We start from the raw sequence: 24,132 nt of genomic DNA on the forward strand, positions 1-24,132 counted from the left end.
TGCACAGAACTTTGATACGAGCCAGCCACAGCCGTGCTGCGTGAAGCCACCGAGGTTTGACTGCTTCCCCAGTGGGTGTCCTGCGCCCGAGCACACCACCCAGCTCGACCTGCTGCGGAACAGCTCACTCCTTCAGCACTCACTCACCAGCTGCTACCCGCAAGGACTGTGGCGGGTGCTGCTGCGAGCGGAGGGAAGGGGAGTTCACCTGTCGGACCATGAGCGCCTCGAATTCTTCCACCACCTCAGGCAAGCTCAGCCACCTGATTCCTGGCAGGAGGCCCAGGGCCCGGCTGCCCATCTTCATCAGCAGCAAGTCCATACGCACCTCTGAGAGCAGGCCAGGGTGCAGCACCTGCCAGGGAAAAGCTGCAGTGAGGCAGGAAGGGCCCAGGGCTGCACCCCCAGCAAGGGAGCGAGGGGCCTGCCCCCAGCACCCAGGAAGCCCTGGATGGCGACGGCGGCTCCGCCACCCCCGACGTCGGCACCCTCCAAACCCCTCTCCCTTTCCCCTCGGCCTGTTTGCAGCACCACTCCGCAAGCCAGGACACAAGACGGCTGGTACGGTGCAGGCACGCCAGACAACAGCCAAGCCACTGCAGAACAGGCTCACCGGCTCTAATTCCAAAGTTTGCAATCTGAAATGCTGGAAATCTGGACTTTTCCAGCACCACGTGCCGTCACAAGCGGAAAATTCCGCACCTGGTCCACAGCCAAAATGCAGGTGCACCAAGAATACCACACAGGGGCCAGTGCCGTGGCACAGCAGCTGAGTCGCCACCTGGGACTCCAGCACCCCACATGGCGGCCGGCTGGAACCCTGCGGCTCCACCTCCAATCCAGCTCTGTACTAGCGAACCTGGGGAAGCAGCAGGAGGTGGCCCCAGAGCCTGGGCCCCTGCACCCACACGGGCGAGCAGGAAGAAGCTCCTGGGCCAGCGCCCGCTGTGGCAATCACCTGGGGAGTGGACCAGTGGATGGAAGATCTGTGTCTCTCCCTCTCTCTAACGCTACCTTTCGAATCGGTAAAAGTAAATCTTCATATATCTAAATCACATAAAATTACCTTTCAGGTCATGTGCTAAGGATGTATAGGAAACGTAGATTAATTTTATGTTTAGGTTTGGGTCTCACCCATGACATATATGCAAATATTCCAAAATAATAATTTAAAAAAACCATACAAAGCCTGCAACATTCTGGACTCAAGCTCTTTGGATCAGGGCTGTTCACTCTGAACAGAGCCAGGGCGGGGCCCGACAGGTCCGGGGAGGTTCAGTGGGTGGGTGGGTGGGTGGGACCGAGCTGCCAAGGCCCTGCTGAAGACACCCAGCACTTACTTTCACGGCCACTGGGATGAGGTGGTCCTGCTCGGGCTGACGGCCGGCGGCGGGGGCCTGAGACCTGCCCGCACCGGACCGGACCAGGCCGGCCTCGGGCAGAAGCAGCCTTTCTAGAACTGACTGGTCTGCGAGATCGCCTGGAGGAAGGAGCTGCCTCAGGGCCCCCGCCGCCCCGAGGCTCCGGACGCCGCGCTCCTGCAGCAGGGCAGTGCGGGCATACGCCTTGTACACCTGGGCCACGCACCCAGAACCCACGGGCTCCCGGTTCTCGAACACCAGGACGCTGTCCCAGCGCTCCCCGAAGGCCTGCTGGAGGGCGCGCTGCGTGTGCGCCCAGGCGTGGGGCTGCACCTGGACGTGCAGCTTGGAGAACCGGGCGCAGAAGGCGTCGGAGAAGAGGTCGCGCCGCGTGCTGGCCCACTGGCCCAGCTTAATGTAGGTGGGGCCCGAGGTCTCCGTGGCTTTCAGAAGCAGGTGGAGCCAGAGCGTGGAGACCCGGGGAGCCAGGTAGGTGAGCGGGTACAGGAGGAGCAGGGGGAGGAATTTCACCAGGAGGGCACAGGCGCGCAGCCAGACCCGGGCACGCAGGAGACCGCAGCCGCCGCGCCCTGGGTCGGCGACGGTGGTCCCGGGCGCACGGCCGGCCGGGCCGCTCCCGCGTGCCCGCGGCTGGCACAAGCCGCCGCCGCCGCCGTCCCCGTCCGCGGAGATGAGCCTGGGCAGGGCGCCCAGCAGAAGCCAGCGGAGCCGAGCGTGGCGAGCGGCCCCGGAGGGCCCCAGCTCCAGGCGCCGCAGGCGCGACACGCAGACCCTGACCGACAAGCGCCAGGGAGCCCCCATCCCCGCGCCCGGGGCCCACGGGACTCAACAGCCAGCCATCGGCGCGGACGCTCTCGCAAGGCTCAGACGCGCCCCGGCGACCCGGGCCCGGCGCGAGATGGCCGGGGGTCCGGGATCGGCGCCAGGGGCTGAGCGGCGGCAACCCGGGTCGCGGGGAGACGGGGTGCAGGGAGCCGGAGGGGACCGGTCCGGAGCGCCCAGCGTCTTCCGGGAGCGCGCGCCCGGGGCCCGCCTCTAAAAGGGGCCGCGGCGAAAACGCGCGTGCACGATCCTGGGCTACGGAAGCGCAATCAGATTGAGAGAGAGAGACCTTCCACCCGCTGGCTCGCTCCCCAGATGCCCCCACAGCCCGAGCCGGGCCAGGCTGAAGCTGGGAGCCCCGACCTCCACCTGGGTCTTTGATATGGGTGGCCGGGACCCAGGAACCTGAGCCGTCACCTGACTCGCGGGGCGTGCCCTGGAGAGCAGAGCTGGCGCTGGGTGGGACAGCCCTGGGGTGGGTAAGGGGCAGTTTCAGCACTGTGGAAAAGGCCTGCTCCCGGTCTGGTGTCTGGAGCCGGTGGGGCAGCGCCCTGGTGTTGGGTCCCGCCTTGCCGGCCAGTCCTTCATGAGGAGGCTCTGTCGGGGTCACCGCCGGGAGGGGACCAGGGAAGGCCTTTGAGCCGGAAACCAAAAAGCCCTGAATAGGCAGGAGTTTGGGGAGAGGGTGTGTGTGTGCAACCCTGAAGATCCAGAACACGCTCAGGTGGCCCTGGTGACCGTGACCGACCTCTGGGGCAGAGGTGCAGCGTGAGGCCCAGCCCACGGAGCAGCGAGGCGCCTCTCACAGCATCCCCCTGCTCTCTGGGGCTTTAAGAGGCTGTCAGCCCTCACGCGAGGATTGGCACTGTTGCATGTGGGTGAGAAGGTTCTGGCCCAGGCTGGGTCTGTGGGTGTCCCCCGTGGAAGGGCCGCGAGGGGGAGCGAGACAAGGACGGGACCCATGCGCAAGACCCCGTGGCAGGAAGTGTGGTAGCCACGCAGCACCCAGAAAAGCGAGCCCTGGGCTCCCAGAAAGTGGAGGGTGGCTGGTGGCTCCTCTTGCCCTCACCAACGATCCGTATCCTGTTTCCGAAAGCTGCTGCTCACCCCTTTGCAGTGCCCAGGCAAAAGTCAGGCGTTACTGGGAACACAGCCAGCCGTGAATCACCCCCCCACACTCGCTCCCACCCGGTCCCAAAGGTGCGTGTGATGGTCTTTGTCAGTCGCTTGCTGGGGACTTACTCTGAGAGCAGTTCCGTGCAGCCTGGCCTTCGGGAACCAGCTCTGGGCCCTCCCTCGGCCCGCACTGCCCATTTGCAGGAGGGCGGAGAGGAGGTGCCCACCAGGCGGTGCCGAGGGGTGGCCAGGAGAGGCGCCCGTGGTGTGCTCAGCACTGCGCTTCGGGGCTGCTGCAGGCGTCGCCGTCATGGGGTTCAGACTAACTACCTTGCTCTGTTTATCTTACTGCGCCGTGTAACAAGCCACTTTCACGGACGTGGGGATCCGTCCTGGGGAGTCATTTAAAACAGCACCCTTGTTGGGTGAGCATCTAGCCTAGCAGCTATGGCACCAGGCTCCAACTTCCTGCTAATGCAGACCCTGGGAGGAGGAGGTGACAAGGAACTGGGCTCCCAGGCCCCTGTGGGAGGCCTGGATCCAGCTCCCAGCTCCTGGCTTCCATCGCAGCAGGGGCCGCTGCAGGCATAGGAAGAACAAGCCAGCAGACGGAAGTGAGCACCTTCTCTTTGCCGCTAGTCCTGGCCACGCGGCCTCGGAGATATTGACCCGTGCCAGGGTGTTGGTGAGCCAGGTGGTGGTGGGGTTGGTGATGGTGGTGAAGACAAGGCACTGGAAAGAGCTGTTCTCGGCTCTCAAACAGGTGACGTTGAAAACCACGTGGCCCATGTCAGTTCAGAAGATGATGTCATACCCATGATTATGCATGATTTAGAATTTGGCACATATATATATATATAATTGTTTTATTTGAGAGGCAGAGTTACAGACAGAGAGGGAAATGCAGAGAGAGGTCTTCCATCCCCTGGTTCACTCCCCAAATGGCTGCAACAGCCAGAGCTGAGCCCATCTGAAGCCAGGAGCCAGGAGCTTCCTCCAGGTCTCCCTCATGGTTTCAGGGGCCCAAGGACTTGGGCCATGCTCCTCTGCTTTCCCAGACCATTAGCAGGGAGCTGGATCGGAAGTGGAGCAGCTGGAACACAAACCGGTGCCCACATGGGATGCCGGCACTGCAGCCAGAGGCTTAACCTACTATGCCACAGCGCCAGCCCCCAAAATATATCTTTTTTTTAAAAAAAGATTTATTCATTTATTTGAAATGCAGAGTTGGGAAGAAAGAGAGAGAGAGATCTTCCATCCGTTGGTTCACTCCCCCAGATGGCCACAACCACCAGGGCTGAGCCAAGCGGAAGCCAGGAGCCAGGAGCTTCATTCTGGTCTCCCATGCGGGTGCAGGGGCACAAGCACTTGGGCCATCTCCTGCTGCTTTCTCAGGTGCATTAGCAGGGAGCTGGATCAGAAGTGGAGCAGCCGGGACACGAACCAGCACCCATATGGGATGCTGGCAGCACAGGGAGTGGCTTAAACACTGAACCCCAGTGCTGGCCCCAAATTTATCTTTGCTAAGTACAATGTTTACTGACGTATTTGACAGAAAGAGAGAGCTGTCTCACGTCTGTGCCTACAGTGGCCCCAGCTGGGACTGGGCACTCAAGCATTAGGGACACAGGACCCCAGTGACCTGCTGCCCCCAGGTCTGCACTAGCAGGGAGCCAGAGTCTGGAGAAGAGCCGGGTACTGAACCCGGTATGCACTGCAGTTAGGGACGCAGGCACCTAACCCGCACACCAAAGGCCTGTCCGAAGCTTACCTCGTAGACGCATTTCCCATGAGCTGTGTGAAGCTCCTTTGTATGAAGGCGTGCCAGGCAGCAGTAACAGTTACATCAGATATGAACCCTACGTCAAAATGGATAAGGCTAGCCTTGAGCAGGCACAAGTATTGGCTCAGAGCCAAACTGCCTCTTACGTGGCTTACTTTATGCAGTCTTGTCGGAATTAGTAACAGCAGCAATGTCTGTATTTAGAATGCTGAGTGGGGGCCGGTGCTGTGGCGCAGGGGGTTAACTGCCCTGGCCTGCAGCACCGGCATCCCATATGGGTGCCGGTTCGAGGCCCGGCTGCTCCACTTCTGATCCAGCTCTCTGCTGTAGGCTGGAAAAGCAGTAGAAGATGGCCCAGGTCCTTGGGCCCCTGCACCCACGTGGGAGACCCGGAGGAAGCTCCTGGCTCCTGGCTTCGGATCAGCACAGCTCCAGCCTTTGCGTGAACCAGCAGATGGAAGACCTCTCTCTCTCTCTCTCTCTCTCTGCCTCTCTTCTGTGTACTCTGACTTTCAAATAAACAAACCTTAAAAAAAAAAAAAAAAAGCTTACAACTGCTGTATGCCAGATATTAGCGACATACTATCTCTCTCTCTCTCTCTCTCTCTCTTTTTTACAGGCAGAGTGGATAGTGAAAGAGAGAGACAGAGAGAAAGGTCTTCCTTTTGCCGTTGGTTCACCCTCCAATGGCCGCCACGGCTGGCGCGCTGCGGCCGGCACACCGTGCTGATCCGATGGCAGGAGCCAGGTGCTTATCCTGGTCTCCCATGGGGTACAGGGCCCAAGCACTTGGGCCATCCTCCACTGCACTCCCGGGCCACAGCAGAGAGCTGGCATACTATCTCATTTGATCCTAAAACTGTGAAATTTATCAGTGGCTGTCTACTCTGACACTGCCGAGTGAATTGACACCTTGAATAGGGGGCCTGCGTTGTGGCATCCCACGTTGGAGTGTCTGAGTCTTGGCTGCTCTGTCTCCAGTCCAGCTCCCTGCTCATACACCTGGAAGACAACAGGTAATGGTCTGGTACTTAGGACCCTGCCACCCATGGTGAGACCAGGATGAAGCTCCTGGCTCCTGGCTTCAGCCTGGCCCAGCCTTGTGAACTGACCAAAGGAATATGTCCCTCGTTCTCTGTTGCTCTGACTTTCAGATAAATAAATCTGTTTTTAAGAGCTTGAGTATGCCAAGGGACAGTGGTCGGACAGTAGAACTACCCGTGCGCTCTGCAGCAGCTGGTCTTAACCTCAGGGCTTGGTGAGTACCACTGCCCGAATTTTCACCTCCCACTTCTGGCTCGAGACCAACCAGAGAAGGACAAATATCTTCTCCAGACCAATCACATGGCTACAGACACACCCAAAACCCTTTTTTTCTGGAAACCGTTCCTGCTGGCTTTTGATTTTCCACTTGTCTTTGATGCCGGTGACAAATACAGGTGACAATGGCTGAATTCCCTGCCGTAGAAAACTCTGAATAAATAGCCTGTGTTTTTCCTCATTTGGGCGGTCTTCGATGATTTCCACAAAGTCTTCTCAAGAGTGGAAAACGGAGGCTTGCGTTGTGGCATAGCAGGTTAAGCCTCCCCCCCTGCCCCCAACACCGGCATCCTGTACCAGCACCGATTTGAGTCCTGGCTGCCCACGTCCGATCCAGCTCCATGCTAATGCACCTGGGAAAGCAGTGGAGGATGGCCCAAATCAATAAAGCAATTAAAAAAAAAAAAAAAAGAGTGGAAAATTATGATTTCAAGGGTCCAGTTCTTGGTGTCCTGCAGATGTTGTTAACTCTGTTCCCACTAGGTGGCACTATTCACTAGTAAAGTGCAACCACAGCTCCCCTGGGCCTTCCCCACCCGCCCACTCCCAACCTGGCTGGAAGGGAAGAGGTGCAAAGGCCCATCTGGCTTTCCCACAACCAATGACCGCTGTTTTGGCATCTCCAGTGTAGCGCTGCTGCCAGCCAAGTACCCTGGGAAGGGTGGGCAGGGGCCCAGGGCAGCAGTTGGTGTGTTTACTGGAGTGGGCGTTTGGCACAGCAGGGAAGTTGCCTCTTGGGACCCCCGTGTCCACGATCAGAGTGCCTGGGCTTGAGTCCCAGCGGCTCTGCTTCCAATCCGGCTTCCTGTTAATGCGCAGTTGGGAGGCAGCAGGTGATGGCTCAAGTACTTGGATCTCTGCCAACCACATGGGAGACTTGTGCTGAGTTCCCAGCTCCTGGCTCTAACCTGGCCCAGCCCTGGCTGCTGTGGGCATTTGAGGAGTGCTCTCTGTTTCTCTGCCTTTCAAATAAATAACAATAATCTATATTAAAGATTTATTTATTTATTTGAAAGTCAGAGTTACACAGAGAGAGAAGAGGCAGAGAGAGAGAGAGAGAGAGGTCTTCCATCCGCTGGCTCACTCCCTAATTGGCCACACAGCTGGAGCTGAGCCAATCCGAAGCCAGGAGCCAGGAGCTTCTTCTGGGTCTCCCACATGGGTGCAGGGGCCCAAGGACTTGGGCCATCTTCCACTGCTTTCCCAGGCCATAGCAGGGAGCTGGATCAGAAGTGGAGCCACTGGGACTCAAACCGATGCCCATATGGGATGCCAACACTGCAGGCGGCAGCTTTACCCGCTATGCCACAGTGCCAGCCCCTACAATAATTTTTTAAGTAAAATATTTAAAACTTTTTTAAAGATTTATTTGAAAGAATTACAGAGAGAGGTAGAGAGAGGTCTTCCAGAGGTTGCTCTGGCTGCAACACCCAGAGCTGTGCTGATCCAAAACCAGGAGCAGGAGCTTTTCTTCTGGGTCTCCCACGTGGGTGCAGGGGCCCAAGGACTTGACCCATCCTCTACTGCTTTCCCAGGCACATTAGCAGGGACCTGGGTTGAAAGTGGAGCAGCCAGAACTTGAACCGGTGCCCTTATGGGATGCTGGTACTGCAGGCTGGAGCTTTAACCTGCTGTGCTACAGCAATGGCCCCAAATCTTTAAAACTTTTTAAAAATTGGTTTGAAAATCTCAGAGACAGAGACAGACACACAGAGAGACCGTCCATCTGTTTGGTTCATTCCCAAATGCCCACAACAGCCAGGCGAAGCCAGAAGCCTGAAACTCCATGCAAGTCTTCCACAGGGGCGGCAGAGACTCAGTTATTCGGGCCGTCACCTGCTGCCTCCCAGGGTGCATAGTAGCAGAAGCTGGAATTGGAAGTGGAGCTGGGACTCAAATAAGTGGTGTGGGATGCAGGTGTTCAAGCCGTGTCTACACCGCTACACCAAATGCTTTCTCTGTGTGTATGTGTGCAGGGGGCTTGTCCTGCACATCTTGGCCTCTGTCCACTGGAGGCCACCGACACCCTCTGTCTTAGTCCATTCAAGCTGCCGTGATACAGCACCATAGATTGAGGGGCTTATCAACAGCAAACGTCCATTTTTCACAGCTGCGCGGGCTGCAAAGTCCCACGTCGAGGTGCGAGCATGGCGGGGGTCTGCTGAGGACTTGCTTCTGGGCTGCAGACCACCAACTTCTCACCGTGTCTTCACATGCTGGGGAGAAGCCGAGAGAAAGGCCAGGGACACTGATCCCATCCACCGGGCTCTGCTCCTGACCCAGTCACCTCAGAGGTCCCACCTCCTGGGGCCGGCCTGCCATCCGATGTGGATGCAGGTTCGAGTCCCAGCTGCTCCACTTCTGATCCAACTCCCTTCTAATGTGCCTGGGAAAGCAGTGGAAGATGGCCCAAGTCCTTGGGCCCCTGCACCCACGTGGGAGATCCAGAAGAAGCTCCTGGCTCCTGACTTCGGATCAGCCCAGCTCCGGCCGTTGCGGCCATTTGGCGAGTGAACCAGCAGGCAGAAGACCTCTCTCTCTGTCTCACCCACCCTCTGTAACTCTGCCTCTCAAAGAAATAAATAAATGAATCTTTTTAAAAAAAGATTTCAACACATGAATTTGAGAGGAGCACATTGACAACTTAACACCCCTGATTCCCAGAGAGAGAGAAGCAGAAATCAACATAAATAAAATGTATCGCTGGACGCTGCCCGCTGTGCCCTGGACGCCGCAAAGCTGCCCCAGATTGGAACCACTGGGCTCAGCTCCTGGAGGAAGGCAGTCCTCGCTGAGACCCTCTCTGTAGCCCCACCCCAGGACACACACCTGCTGCAGCTCAGCTGCTTTGTCCTCTAGGCTGGTGGCCAGTGTGCCCCCCTTGGGGACTGGAGCCACCTCCATCCAAAACACCTGGGGTGCCCCTGGCTCAGGATCCCTGTGGGAAAGCACGGAACCTCGGCTTCCCCCCTTCCTTCTCCCCACACACCCAGGGGGATCACCAAGTCTGAGAAGGACAGGCCCCGCCCCCGCCGCAGGCCCACCCTGGTGCACCCAGCCCGCCAGAGTCAGGCTCTGGCGTGAGAATTCTGGGCTGGGCCACCCACCTGCGTGGTCTCCACAAGGGCACAGTCGAAAACCTCAGAAACCGGTCCACCAGAATGGGCGGGAGGAGGCTGCCGCACATGCGTGCCTTGCCCGAAGCCTTTCGCTTCCCCTCCGTCCCCTGGGTAGGGGAGCCAGCTGCCGCTTCTCTCTTCCCCTTTGTCACTCTGTACCTGAGCCGTCTCCTGCCCTGCTGAGGATTTCTCCGCGTCTGGCTCCGCCTCCTGGTGTTCTGCGTGGGTTGCTGCACCTGCCCTTGTCACGTGCCATGGGACTGGTGCTGCACCTGTGCTAATGGGGTGGCCAGGGCAAGTGCCGTCCCCTCCTTCTGCCTGGGGGGCTCAGAAGGCCTTTGGGGCTCTGACGTGCTGAGTGCAGCCCTGCTGCCCCCGGGCCTTGTTCTAAAGCCCGGCCAGCGTGGTCAGACTGCCTGGGCTCATCCCGGCTCTGGCTCTTGCTCCCCGTGGCGTTGGGCAAGGCAGCGCGCCTCTTCTTGGTTGACCCCTCATCTGCAGAAGAGGCTGATGTCAGACCCCGATGTGGGCGTGGGGTGCAATCATTTCACTCCAGGCCCTGGCCTGCCACATGGATAAGCATTCCAAGTGCAGCCAGGGCTGAGGCACACAAAGTGGTAATGGAATGTATGCAGAAGGTGAGACAGTGAACACGCCTACATGCATGAGCATGGGCCGCCCTACACGGAGAAGCATCCATCAGGAGTGGCCAGTGGCCAGCGGGAGCGGGAGACAGAAGGGGCACCTCTGGCCGTGGTCGGAGGTGAAGGAGCCCCTCCCAGGGCTGGCCTCCTTTATGGAGCGGGGGGCGTCGGTGCCTCTGCAGACGTGTAGCTGCCTGGGAATTACACGCAGTATATGCAGTTCAATTGCCATCTTCCCATGGCGTCCCCACTTAGGACCCGGATAGAGCACATGCATCCCGGGAAAGCGGACATTTTGACTGATAAGTAGGAGGGTAGAATTATACATGCGGGCTTTTGACTTCCAGTTCAACAGACCTAAACTACCTGCCTAGCCCACATCAAATCTGTCTTTGGTGAACTCTGTAAAGCATCAACCCATTGTGGCATAAAGCCACCGTCCATGGTGCCAGCATCCCATATGGGTGCCAGTTCTAGTCCAGCTGCTCCACTTCCGATCCAGCTCTCTGCTGTGTCCTGGGAAAGCAGTGGAAGATGCCCCAAGTCCTTGGACCCCTGCACCCACATGGGAGACCCGGATGAAGCTCCTGGCTCCTGGCTTTGGTTCAGCCCAGCCCTCGCTGTTGTAGCCATTTGGGGAGTGAACCAGCAGATGGAAGACTGTCTCTCCGTAACTCTGCCTTTCAAATAAATTTATCTTTTTTTAAAAAAATCAACACCCTTGTCACCCCACCCCACCCCCCCGGGGGAGGAATGGAGTGGGAAACAGAGGAGCTGCTTTTGTGTTTTTTTGTGCCTACCGAGAGGCTGTGGCTGGGGGGCACCTGAGGGCCCTTCTAGCCTTCCCCCCCGAAACCTGGGGCCAGAGAGGGGCGCCGACTCGCCCGGTCACACTGGCAGCCAGGGCAGCCCCGCATCACCTTCTTTGATTCAGGGGCCTTCACTGTGGCTCAGAGGGTGAGGTAGCTGCTTGCAACACGGCATCGCATGCTGTTGTCCCGGCTGCTCCGCTTCCGATCCAGCCCCCTGCTAATGCGCTGGGAAAGCAGCGGAGATGGCCCAATGTGGGGTTCCCAGACGCGGCTCCAGGCTCCTGGCTTTGGCTTGGCCCAGACCTGGCTGTTGCAGTCATTCAGGGAGTGAGCGAGTGGGTGGAAGATCTCTCTTGCTCTCTCACTCTGCCTCCCCCTTTCAAATATATAAGCCTTTTTTAAAAAATTCATTCAGTTTGGGCCGGCGCCGCGGCTCACTAGGCTAATCCTCCGCCTAGCGGCGCCGGCACACCGGGTTCTAGTCCTGGTTGGGGCGCCGGATTCTGTCCCGGTTGCCCCTCTTCCAGGCCAGCTCTCTGCTATGGCCAGGGAGTGCAGTGGAGGATGGCCCAGGTGCTTGGGCCCTGCACCCCATGGGAGACCAGGAGAAGCACCTGGCTCCTGGCTCCTGGCTCCTGCCATCGGATCAGCGCGGTGCGCCGGTCGCAGCGCGCCGGCCACGGCGGCCATTGGAGGGTGAACCAACGGCAAAGGAAGACCTTTCTCTCTGTCTCTCTCTCTCACTGTCCACTCTGCCTGTCAAAAAAATTAAAAAAAAAAAAATTCATTCAGTTTGGTCTGAGAGACGTAGGAAGTGGTCAGACTTTCTCGTCTCCCCAAGGAAGGGGAGGCTCCTGCAGCAGTGTGGCGATTTCCGGTCATTTGGAGGTCAAAGGCGGGGCCGGGCCGGGGCGGACCCTGGCAGGGGGAGGTGAGCGGGCAGACTGGGAGCCCCTGGTCCTGTGCCCGGCTGAAAGCCATGTGACAGGTTTTCAGTGGGGGCGGCACTGTGGTGCAGTGAGTACAGCTGCTGCCTGCAGTGCCCGCATGCCAGATGAGCGCCAGATCACGTCCCAGCTGCTCTGCGCATGCACCTGGGAGAGCAGTGGACGATGACCCGAGGGTTTGGGCCACTGCACCCAGTTGGCTCCTGGCTCCAGCCATGGCTGTTGTGGCCATTTGGGGAGTGAACTAGCAGATGGAAGATCTCTCTCTCTCTCTCTGCCTTTCAAATAAATAAATACATCTTAAAAAGGCAAACCCCTGGTGAGGAGTCTTGCCTCCCGCTGCCTCGGTCTGAAGAAATCGCCTCCTTGCAACAGGAAATGGGCAAGGAAGACTCCGGAAGTGAGGTGGGGAGCTTTTCGGCCTGAGCGCACATGGCCACGTGTGCACCCTGGCCTGGCTGAACCCAGAGTTCTGGAAGCACAGGGAACACGCAGAGCCACGGCAGCTGAACCACAGAACCCCACCCTCCAGAGTGCCCAGACCACCACACCCGTGCCCTCTCCTATGTGTTCAGGAGCCCCTCGGGGGGACCAGAAAAGACCTCCAGGAGAGAGGTCACCAGGCTCTGCCAGCTCCGTCCGTGAGACCTCGCCTAGCATGTCCCACGACGTCCACTGCCGGTCATGCCCATGCTGACCCTTGGCAGCCAAGAAGGCATTTTCTGTGGGAACACAAATGGCCCTCCGAAGTGAGCTAGGGGCCTGAGAGTGAGACGCAAATGGTGCTTGGACAAGAAGTCCGTGTTACTGTACGACTTGCCAATCCAGATTCCCCCAGATTCCCAGCGGTCTGCGGGGATAACCAGAGGCCACTGGCCCCACAGCACCCCCTGCTGAGGCCCAGCACAGCGGGCAGAGGTACCTGAGCATCCTCAGAGAGGGTCAGCCAGAGGGGCCCAGGCCAGGTCTGAGTGGACGGCCCTTCGCAGGGGGGGAGGCTGAAGGAGCCGGGGCCTCTGGCTGGCCTCTGCACACGCCTTCCCCGGGGGCAGCCTCCGGTCCCTCCCACCCTCATCCCACACCTCCTGGATTACAAGCCAAGCCTGGGTTTGAGGTCTGGGCGGGATGCCTGGCTCGGAGGCAGGCAGCTGGGTGGTTGCTGGCTCCAGACTGGGACCAGTGTGAGAACGGCAGAGGGCGGCCTCCGAAGGGTCCTGCACAGCCCTGGAGCGGGAGCCTGACTGCTCCCCAGAGTGGACCTGGGATCTGAGTCCACCGGGGTCTGATCTCCAGATGGGAGCTGCAGAGGAACCCAGGCTGCGGCGGGGGGGGGGGGGGGGTCGACTCTCTCGGGTGAGGCTGTAGACTTCCTGGCCCTGGGAGGAGCTCCTTCTTCGCTCCACCTCGTCCTAATATCACAGACCTCACCACAGATAACCGAGTCTCCTCCCCATGCCAGCATCCCAGGTAATAAACAAGGATCACTCCACTTCCCATCCCCAACCGTGTGATGATCTTTCCCCCGCGCAGCGGCAGGCAGGTGCATGTCCTAGAAGGACCCTGCCGGCCAAGAGGAGCAATGGATCCCAGTGACCCAGAGCAGGGACCAGATCTCAAAGGGATGGGTTGAGTCCCAGATGCCCAGGGTGTGCCTGTGTGCGGGCAGCCACGGTGAGCACAAGGACTGGACCCTGACCCAGAGACCTCCCTGCAGAGGGGGAGATGGTGGGCGAAGCCAATGCCCCAGGGTTGAGCCAGACGGGCCTGGGTCTGTGTGACCCCCAGGAAGGCACATCACCTCTTGGGACTTGGTGTTCCCATCTGAGAAATGGAGGCGCGGGGGTGATGACAGGACAGAAGCCCAAGGGACCTCAGTGGGTGTGGAGCGACGGGAGGGAGAACCCACAGCTCCTCCTGAGGCTGTGCCCCAGGACTGCCGGGCAGGCCAGCTCAGGCCCCTGGGTCCTCCTCGCTGTCCCTGGCTTGGAGCTGAGCTGAAGGCAGCCTGGGGCGCTCTGGCAGAGGCCTTGGTCCTAGGAGGGGGGAAGGCAGGGGGCGTTGAGCTCTCACAGGAATGAGAACCTGACACACCCTGCGTTCATGGAAGGGACAGGACCAGAGCAGCAAGCAGGCGGCTCTGTGGGTCCCAGCTCTTCCTGACGATCTGAGCGAATCCTCAGGACACTATGGGGTTAAACTGTTGCTATTTCCGCCTTACAGGGAAAGACACTGGGACTCAGAAGCTAAGCGCCCGCTCCTGAGCTGGGTCTGGCCCTCTAATCCCAAACCTGTGTGCTTTCACGGACGCTAAGGCGGCAGGGGCGTCAGGAAGAGCCGACCTCAGCAGTCCACGGCTGCTCTACCGGGAAGAGGCAGCAGCAGTCTCACCCTTCCTTTCTTTTCTTTTTAAACTCGTGGCATTGGTGAACTGCATTAAATTTTATGCATGTGAGAGGCAGGGACAGAGAGGGAGAAGCGAGAGCGAGAGAGACAGTGCTCCCATCCACTGGGTCACTACCCACACAGCTGCAGTCGCTGAGGCAGGGCCAGGGCTGGAGCCAGGACCCAGAAACAGTCCAGGGGTCTCACGTGGGTGGCAGGAACCCAATGCTTGAGCCATCACCAAGGCCTCCCAGAGTGCACACTGACAGGAAGCTGGAGTTGGAGCTGGGGCCAGGAATCGAACTCAGGCATTCAGGTGTGGGAAACGGGCACCCTAACCCCCAGGCTGAAGGCCGGCTCAGCCTTTGGCAGCTTTGCTGTCTCGAGGCCAGGCAGGAGCTCCTACCCCATGCCTCCTTTCCCAGCGTAGAGAGAGCTGAGGGTTGGGGTTTGGGGGGAGGGCAGGGACGGCCGTGCTGCTGGAGCAGTCTGTGTCGGGAGCAGGGACGAGAGACAGCCCTCCAGGTTCCGGCCCAGCAACGGTCTCTGGGGGCTCCCTGGCTTTCTGGACTGCAGAACCAGGGCTTGGGAGGGGCCAGGGCAGCATCAGAGGAGGACACTCCAGCAGGGAGGGGGAACAGAGCCATAGGGTGACCCAGCAACCGGACGGCCAGCTCTGAGAAGCAGTGGGGCGGCAGAGGCCCCAGCCTCATTCATCACAACCTGGCTGGGGAACTCTCATTCATCACAACCTGGCTGGGGAACACTTCCCCCAGAATAAGCAAATGGCCAGAACTCACAGGTGAAGACGGGGATGAGCGGCAGGCTGTGGCCCTGCAGATGCCACCAGCGGTCCCCAGGCTCCTCTCTCAAGCCCACCTCCCAGTTTGGAAGCCACTGGGCTATTTTGTTCAGCTCAACTGCCTTTGCCAGCTTACCCTCTGACTCCCTGTGGTCCTGCGAGTAGTTAACCCTCCGAAGCCAAGTCTCTGCGCTTTACCTAGAAAGCGGAGAGTGTTGCAAGCCAAACAGTAATTTACACGCTTGCAGTCAGAAGAGAAGGTTTGCACTTGGCAAATGTGCGCTCCAAACAAACGCTTCCTGCGCTTAGTCGAAATGGGCATGGCTCGAAGGAGTTTAAGCAGACCTCACAGATCTCAGAAAATGAGCAAAAACCTCGGCTCAGGAGGCCGAACCCTTCTAGGTCTGCACCATCGGCAGATGGCCTTTCAGGTCCTCCGATCTCAGGTCCCCAGAGACGACCCGATGAAGCCCACGTATACACGCAGTCCTTGACCGTCTCCTCTCCGCCACTCGCGCTCCGTAACGGGAGAGCTTGCTCGCACTCCGTAAACTCCTTCATGTTCTCACTTCTGTAACGGGAAAGCTGGCTTTTCTTTATCTCTCTTTTTTAAAGGATTTATCTATTTGAAAGGCAGAGTTACAGAAAGAGAAAGAGAGGGAGAGAGAAATCTCCCCCCAAATGGCCACAGTGGCTGGCGGGGAGGGGGACGAAGCCAGGAGCAAGGAGCTTCCTGCGTGTCCCCCACCTGAGCACAGGGCCCAGGCACTCGGGCATCTGCCGCTGCTTTCCCAGATGCACCGGCAGGGAGTTCAGCTGGAAGTGGAGCAGCCAGAACTTGAAACAGTGCCCATAGGGAATGCAGACGGTGGCTCAACCTGCTGTGCCACGACGCTGCCTGCTGGCCCCTACTCACTCTCTCTCTCTCTCTCATTTGAAAGGCAGAAAGAGGGCGCGAGGGGGAATCTTCCATCCATAGTTTATTCTCCAGGATGCCTGCAGCAGCCAGGGCTGGGCCAGGCTGAAGCCGGGAGCCTGGGGCTCCATCTGGGTCTCCCGCACGCAGGTCCTGTGTCATCACTGGCTGCTCTCAGGCTGTGCATTAGCCCAAGCAGCTGGGACTCGCGTGGCCCTCCTACCTGGGGCGCAGGCGTCCCTAGCAGCAGTTGATCCCAGGGTGCCAAGCTTCTCATTGGGGCCCCTTGCCCACGCACTGGGTCCTGTCTGTCCTCAGAACACAGCCCAGCCCCTCCAGAGGTCTCTGAGCTCCCGCCAGGAGGGCTGGCCCGGAGCCGGCCTCCAACACCTGTGCATCAGGCCTGCCAGACCCTGCTCCTCCACTCAGACTGCAGCCCCTGCGGCCCTCAGCACAGAACTCGCATCCCACCAAGCCCTGAGCAGCCCGGCGGGCCTAGCTATCTGCCCTGACTCACAGCGGGCCTCCGCTGCACCCTGAGCCGCCCTCTCCTCGCCCCCACCCTTTCTGCGCCTCTCCGGGTCGAGTCCACAGCCCCCAGTCACAGCTCCACAGAGCTCCTGGAAAGCCAGGGCCCGCGTGCCAGAGCCCCTTCCCTGCACTGTCGCCGTCTGTCTGTGGGTCCGGCAGAGCTGCAGCCCACGCATGCAGCGGGAGTTTCCCGACTGTGTGCCCCGCGCAGGAGGGGGCGGGGGACACTCTAAAGTTACTTTTCCTGGCCAGCTCCTCGCCCCCCACCCCCTCACTTCCACTGCCGGCCTCAGGACTGTCATTGCCCCGCCAGACTGCAAGCTGCTTAGGGCAAGGGGTGCGCCAGAACCCCTGCGTGGCGCGTCCCAGGCCCCTGCAGGGAGCCGGGGAACGCCGCGTGGTGGTCTCGCTCCAGCACGGAAGGGGTTAAGCCGCCGTGTGCGTGCGCGCGTGTGTGTGTGTGTGTGTGTGTGTGTGTGCGTCTCTCTCTCCACCTCCCACCCCCCCACCCCCCAGGCGAGGGGCGAGTCCGGCCCAGGCCCTGTTTACCGCGCAGCGCGCGCCGCGGGCCCTGGGAGAGGCGTTGCCGCGGTAACCGGCCCGGCGCCCGCCAGCTGCGGATTAGCTCACTGGAGCCGGCGCGCGGGGCGGAGGAGGGGGCGCGCGTCACGCAGACGGCGGCGGCCGCCCGACGGGAGCGCGCGCCGCGGGGACCCCAGGGCTCGCCGGCGGCCGGGCCAGGCCCGGCGGACAAAGGCGCGAGGGCGGCGGCCCATGGCGCCCCCGGCCCCCGCCGCCGCCCGGCGCCCCGGCGCGCGCGGGCGCCCCCGAGATGCGCCCCGGAGCCCGCGGAGCCGCCGCCCGCGGAGAGGTGAGGCCGGGCCCGGGGCAGCGCGCGGCCAGCGGGAGTGGAGCGGGAATCGGGGAGGGGACGCGGGGCGGGCCGGGGGGACCCCGGAGCGTCGTCCCGGCCCGGCCCGGCCCGCGGGACCCGTGCGGAGCGGGAGGCGCGGGGGCTTCCAGGGCCGCGGCGCGGAGCCCCCCGAGTCCGCGCTCGGGAACCGGCCGGCGCCCAGGACTCGAGCACCCAGACCGCGCTTCCCCACCACGGCGGTCGGAGTTGGCAGTGTTGGGAGAGCAGGAAGTTACAGATCGCTGAACGGTCCTGTTTCTCCCAGTTTTCCCCGAAGGACGAGTTGGGAGCAGCTGGAGCCCGGGGAAGTCTCTAACTCCACAGGGTATAATCGTATTTAGGGGCGCCCCAGAGAACTGGGCTCGGGCCACCGAGCTGGGACAGGCAGTGCCCCCACCCCCAAGGGGGCGGGAAAGTGGGGCTGCGGCTGGGGCCATGGGGTGGTCGTGGGGCAGCGCACGTAAAAGAGCCGGACCCCTCCTCCTCCGCGCCTCTGGGGACTGAGCAGGGCAGGACTGTGGGGTGGGCAGCCTGGAGGAAGTCCAGGACAGAGGGATTTGAGGCAGGGTAATGGAGTGGCCGCGAGGGCTGGTCTGGAGGAGTCCAGGCCTGCCCGGGCCCCCTGTTCACACACAGACACTCCTCCGAGGCTTGAGGGACCCAGGGTCAGGAGGACCCTCCCGGGAACTCCCCATCCTAGTTGGGCAGGCAAAGATCGAAACCTGTCCAGGTTGGCCTCAGGTTGGCAGGGGGCTCCCAACTGCAGGTGACCCGGGACTGAGTCCGGAAGCCTCTTCATGGAGAAAACTAAGTAGGTGAGAGGTTGCCCCCCCCCCATCTCTGAGAGAGCAGGGGAGAGGCACGTGTGGGGAGAGTTCCTGGTGCTTGCAGTGTGCAGGTGTGTAGGGGTGGGGCTGGGCGGGCAGAGGGAGGGAGGCTGTGTGAGAGGCAGGGGTGATGGGGATAGCTGAGTGTCTTCGCCCACTCTGCCTGCTGGGGGGCGGCTCGGGGCTTTGCAGCACCCGGGCCAGGGCCCCCATGGGTGAGAGAGACGCTGGTGGCGGGATTCCAGGGTCGAGACGTAGGACCTGGTGTCGGGTTTGGGCACGGGGTGAGCTTAGTCCGAAGCCAGCATGGAAGTGCCCAGGAGACAAAGCAGTGGGAGTGGACGTTTGAATGGCTTGCACTGAGCAGATTACAACACTTGGACCATGAACTTGGCTTCTAGTCTTCTGGCAGCTCAGGGACAAACAAAAATACTCTAGATTGCATAGTTTGGGATCTTGGACAACAGAAAGCATACACATTAATTTCCAGAGGAAGATTTTTCCCGGAATTGAACTCAGCTGGGAATTTATCACGTGGAACTTGATGTAAGGATTGGGGAGTACCCTGGGGAGGGGGCATCTTGTATAAGCAAAACGGAGCCACAGATAAGACAAAAAGACCTCCCTTGTCAGGGTTACCAGGGGTGAGGAGGTTCAGCGCTGCGCCTGTCCCTGTGCACCGTCTTCCCCGGGGACAAGGGGACTCAGCATGGCGACTGCGCCTGTTTCCGTGCAGCCTGGGGTGTCTGCTCAGGGTGTGCGCAGCTGGGGCCCCAGGGGAGCCTGTGGGGGAGTCAGCGGCCCCTCCTCCGTCGGCTCTTTCCCTGCACGTCGCTAAGCGTGCAGCGTGCCCAGCCGTGAGGGGATGGGCCACAGGTGCCTGGGCTGAGCGGCGGGTGCTGCAGCACGTGCTGGACACGGTGACCAGCAGGGGTGCAGGGGCGCGTTTGCATTGGCGGGGCACGTCCCAGGGTGGTGCGGGTCTTCCTGTCCCAGCACCTGAAGAGGAGTCTGCCTTCAAGAGGATGGAACTCAGGAGCCTGAAGTCTGTCCCCGGGGGGCCTGGGAAGTTGCAGAGGAACAAGGAGTGGGCACCCAGAGCTGGGAGGGCCGCACGCTCCGTCCCTGTGGGGTCTGCGGACTCTGGCCACGCCTTGCTTAGTGCCTGCTGAGCCATTTCTTGCCAACTCTGACTTTCTCAGCATTGACCAGGAGTGGGGATTCTATCCCCATTATTCATAAAATTTCTTAATATTTTCAACTGGGGGTGTATGGGGTGGGGCTGGGCCCCCTCTGGGTCAGTTCAGTCGAAATCTTTGAGCGTGCGTCCTGGGATGTGGCTCAGTGGGTTAGGCCACTGCTTGCAATGCCCACGTCCCATATCAGAGTGCAAGCTTGGGAGTCCCGGCTGCTCTGCTTCCAGCCCCGCTCCCTGCTAACATGCCCGGGAAGGCAGCGGTGCCTGGGCCCCTGCCGCTCCAGGCTCCTGGCCCAGCCCTGGCCCGTGCAGCCATTTGAGGAGTGAACCAGCGGGTGGAGATCTGTGCGTCTCTGTCTCTGCCTGTCGAGTAAATCATACTCCTCTGAGATTGGGCCCTTAACACCAGGCCTCAGATGAGGCTTAGGTGCAGCCACCGTCGGCCCGGAGAACTTGTCATGGGGAGGGACGGGAACTTCGGATTCCGGAAGTCCCGTGGAAGAGGGGCGCTTGGGCTGCCTCACGGGTAGTGGGGAGCGGCAGGTCTGGCCCTGCTCGTGCCTCGCGTTCCCCGGGGCTCCCGTGCCCCTCCTGGTCTCGTTTCTCTCCGCTGAGGTGTTTGCTGGTCCTCCGTTCCTCCCGCCATCACCGTGTTAAGACCAAAGTTAAAAGTTCCCTTCTGTGGCCGGCGCCGTGGCTCACTAGGGCTCACTAGGCTAATCCTCCGCCTTGCGGCGCCAGCACACCAGGTTCTAGTCCCGGTCAGGGCGCCGGATTCTGTCCTGGTTGCCCCTCTTCCAGGCCAGCTCTCTGCTGTGGCCAGGGAGTGCAGTGGAGGATGGCCCAAGTGCTTGGGCCCTGCAGCCCATGGGAGACCAGGAGAAGCACCTGGCTCCTACCATCGGATCAGCGCGGTGCGCCAGCCACGGCAGCCATTGGAGGGTGAACCAACGGCAAAGGAAGACCTTTCTCTCTGTCTCTCTCTCATTGTCCACTCTGCTTGTCAAAAAAAAAAAAAAAAAAAAGTTCCCTTCTTAGGGCCAGTGCTACCTGTAGCGCCCTTATCCCATATGGCTCCAGCTCCCTGCTGGTGTGCCTGGGAAAGCAGCAGAGGATGGCCAAGTCCTTGGGCCCCTGCACCCAAGTGGGAGACCCAGAAGAAGCTCCTGGCTCCTGGCTCAGCCGGGCCCAGTGAACCAGTGGATGGAAGATCTCTCGCTGTGCCTCTCCCTCTCCCTCTCTGTAACTCTGCCTCAAATATAAAAAAAGAGTTCCTTTCTGGACTCTGCCCTGGGTTGGTGTTTCTTCGAGAGACTCTAGTGAAACTTTTTTTCCCTTCGATGTTCCATTCATTTATTTTAAAGGTAGAGAGAGGGAGACAGACAGATCTCTCCCCACTGAGGCCCTCGCAGGCTCACCCTTAAATCATAGGCAACAAACAGGTCAGTGCTTGGAACCCAGGCAGGTGGTTCGCTCAGTTCTGTGCATTTGATGTTCAGAAGGCGAGCGGCCTGTCGGGAAGCCAGCGCCAGCCTTGCTGTCCGCATCAGTCTGGTTTGGGCACAGAGGAGTCCTTTCAGCTCGCAGTGGGCCTGGAAGTACAGCCCCTTTGCCAGCTGGGGCCCAGCATGGCTGCCTTGTGTGTGGCTCGCCTTGCAGCCCAGCGTGGGGGAAGAGAGGAACTGGCCATCAGGAAGGCAGGGGGTCGCCCTTGAGCAGGGCAGGGGAGAGGTTGACTGTAACTTCCCTCAGAGGTGGCTGGGCTCCCCTCAGGAGGTGGCCAGGGTGGACATGGAGCTGGACCCCGGGGCTGTGACCCCGCTCTTCCGGGGTGCCGGGCCTTCCGCGGACTAAGGCTCTTGTCTCAGGGGCTTCTCAGAGCAGTTCAGGCCATGTCAAACGCAGCCTTTTGTTTTCTTAAGAAAGTGTCCTTTGCAGGTTTGACATTTAGTTATATACGGGTGTACTGTGAAAGTTCTGTTTGTTGCAAAACACTGAAGCAGTGCAAGAAGGGAGAAGGTTTGCCGTGCTGCCCTGCCCGAGAGCCGCTCACTGGTCAGTGTGCACACAGGTGCCCCTCCACGTACTTACGTGCGCATGCTACTCCTTGTCCTTACCAGGGTGGATGCACCCAGGGCTAACCGCCCTGCAGCGTTGTGAGTGCTTCCATGTGACACCGAGGGCCTGCTCTTTCACACTTGCCTTTAAAAATTATTCTGAGAGACAGCACCCCCATCCACCGATTCACTTCCCAAATGTCTGCAACCACAACAGGGCTGGGCTGGAGCCAGGAGCTAACTCAGTCAAGGACTCTTGATGGGTGGCAGGGCCCCCGCTGGATTCCTCACCTCTTCCTCCAGGGTGTGAACAGGAAGTCCTCCCCTCTTCCTGCCAGGGTGTGAACAGGAAGTCCTCCCCTCTTCCTCCCAGGTGTGAACAGGAAGTCCTCACCTCTTCCTCCCAGGGTATGAATAGGAAGTCCTCCCCTCTTCCTCCCAGGGTGTGTGAATAGGAAGTCCTCACCTCTTCCTCCCAGGTGTGAACAGGAAGTCCTCCCCTCTTCCTCCAGGGTGTGAATAGGAAGTCCTCCCCTCTTCCTCCCAGGGTGTGAACAGGAAGTCCTCCCCTCCTCCTCCCAGGTGTGAACAGGAAGTCCTCACCTCTTCCTCCAGGGTGTGAACAGGAAGTCCTCCCCTCTTCCTCCAGGGTGTGAATAGGAAGTCCTCCCCTCTTCCTCCCAGGGTATGAATAGGAAGTCCTCCCCTCTTCCTCCAGGGTGTGAACAGGAGGTCCTCCCCTCCTCCTCCCAGGATGTGAACAGGAAGTCCTCCCCTCTTCCTCCAGGATGTGAACAGGAAGTCCTCCCCTCTTCCTCCAGGGTGTGAACAGGAAGTCCTCCCCTCTTCCTCCCAGGGTGTGAACAGGAAGTCCTCACCTCTTCCTCCCAGGTGTGAACAGGAAGTTGTCACCTTGTCCAGAGTGTGAACAGGAAGTTGTCACCTTGTCCAGAGTGTGAACAGGAAGTTGTCACCTCGTCCTCCCAGGGTGTGAACAGGAAGTCCTCACCTCTTCCTCCTGGGTGTGTGAACAGGAAGTCCTCACCTCTTCCTCCCAGCACGTGTGATCAGGAAGTTGTCACCTCTTCTTATTTTAATTGAGAGGTGGAGTTACAGACAGTGAGAGGTAAAGACAGAGAAAAAGGTCTTCCTTGTGTTGGTTCACTTTCCAAATGGCCACAATGGCCATCTTCCACTGCTTTCCCAGGCCTTACCAGAGAGGTGGATCAGAAGAGGAGCAGCCAGTACTAGAACCGGTGCCCATATGGGATGCCGACACCACAGGCGGAGGATTAACCCACTGCACCATGGTGCCGGCCCCACAATTCATTATTTTGAGTTTTGGTAAACTTTAAAAGCTCACATGTTGAAGTTGGCATTCGGAGAGATTTTTAAAGTATCTGTTGTAGCTTGGCACCGGGCAAGGCTCCACTTGGTCTCTTGCTGTTGGTTTTCTGCCCCATGACCTTGGTCACTCGCAACCGCAATTTCATTGATTGTGTAGACTGAGATCCAGCTGGGCTGGGGTGGGGCTGACCCCATAGAGCCCCCAGTGGAGTGACCCGCTGTGCCCCCCGCCCAAGCTATGCATGCCTCCCCGCTTCTCTGAAGAAGCAGTAAGGGGAACTTGACTTGCCCCTGCGTTTTGTATGCTGTGGGTGGTGGACAGACTGGGGTAGTTTTAGAACTAGGGAGACGGTGCCAGTAATGTCATGACCTGGTGTGGCAGGCCTGGCCTGGACTGCCCCTGCAAACCAGCTCGCGTCCACACTGGCAGGGGCCGAGAACTGGCCGTGGCCGTCCAGCCTCCTTGCTGGCCGAGGCCTGGGTGATTCCGTAGCCTCCCTCGGTCTCGTGGCCTTTCTTAGCCCACGTAGAGTCGGGGCCTGAGTCTGGGGATCGGGCAGCCGGTGAGTAGCCTGTGAACCTGTCTCCACCCGCGGAGCCGCAGGGCGCGGCGCGGCATTCTCTTCCCAGCTCACTGCGGAGAAGCGGTGGCCGTTCCCCTCCCACGAGAGGCTGGAGCAGCCCTCTCCCGTGCCTTCACGTGTGTTCCGCGTACTCAGGAGACAGGCTTAGCCTCCCCACGGGACCAAGGCCAGGCGTTCGCTTGTACGGGATCGCGCCGCCAATCGCAATGAAAAGCGACCTCTCAGAGCAGGGGGAAGTAGCTGGGGGAGAAGCCGGAGCAGGGGGAAGTAGCTGGGGGAGAAGCTGGAGCAGGGGGAAGTAGCTGGGGGAGAAGCCGCCTGCTCTGGTTTGGTGACTGGGCAGGAGCGACTAGGCAGTCTCAGACCCAGAGCCTGCGCCCGTCTGCTCGGGGTGGGGCCGGACGGGGGGAGGGTGGGACCAGGAAGACGGAGCTCCCTGCACAGCCTTCCCCACCCCCCCTGCTGTCCTGCCAGAGGACTCTTGGGGACCAGAGGGCTCTCGGCTTAGAGAAGAGGTGGGATTTGTTCAGCTTTTGAATGAGGCATGCGGCTCTCCAACCACAAGTACAGTTCCCTGGCATCTTGCAGCAGCCGTCATGCTTAACATCTGATCCAGCTCATGAGCCGTGT

General features: G+C 60.0%; 2 protein-coding genes across 23 annotated transcripts in view; one reads left to right on the plus strand and one right to left on the minus strand.

Annotated features, from left to right (window-relative positions):
• Positions 1-2,588, minus strand: part of ADCK2 (aarF domain containing kinase 2) — a 26,974-nt gene extending 24,386 nt beyond the window's left edge. For 4 of the 19 annotated variants that reach the window (XR_016231137.1, XM_089328695.1, XM_089328694.1 and 1 more), the window contains exons 1-2: positions 1,341-2,525; positions 209-355 (exon numbers count right to left, since the gene is read on the minus strand). Coding sequence is in view for 15 of the 19 variants with exons in the window: in XM_089328695.1 (XP_089184821.1) it covers positions 209-355; positions 1,341-2,183 (990 nt within the window). In the remaining 4 variants the exon portion in view is untranslated. Of the gene's footprint in view, positions 1-147; positions 356-1,340 lie in introns of all 19 variants that reach the window. The other 15 variants (XR_016231138.1, XM_089328689.1, XR_016231139.1 and 12 more) reach the window with 12 other exon arrangements.
• A 14,687-nt stretch (positions 2,589-17,275) lies between these two features.
• DENND2A (DENN domain containing 2A) overlaps positions 17,276-24,132 on the plus strand; it is a 111,061-nt gene continuing 104,204 nt past the window's right edge. For 3 of the 4 annotated variants that reach the window (XM_070071406.2, XM_070071408.2, XM_070071409.2), the window contains exon 1: positions 17,308-17,447. The gene's annotated coding sequence lies outside the window, so the exon portion shown is untranslated. Of the gene's footprint in view, positions 17,448-24,132 lie in introns of all 4 variants that reach the window. The other variant, XM_070071407.2, reaches the window with a different exon arrangement.

Source organism: Oryctolagus cuniculus, chromosome 3 (genome assembly GCF_051225735.1).
Source record: "Oryctolagus cuniculus isolate XC-2025 breed Fujian yellow rabbit chromosome 3, ASM5122573v1, whole genome shotgun sequence".
Lineage (NCBI taxonomy): Eukaryota > Metazoa > Chordata > Mammalia > Lagomorpha > Leporidae > Oryctolagus > Oryctolagus cuniculus.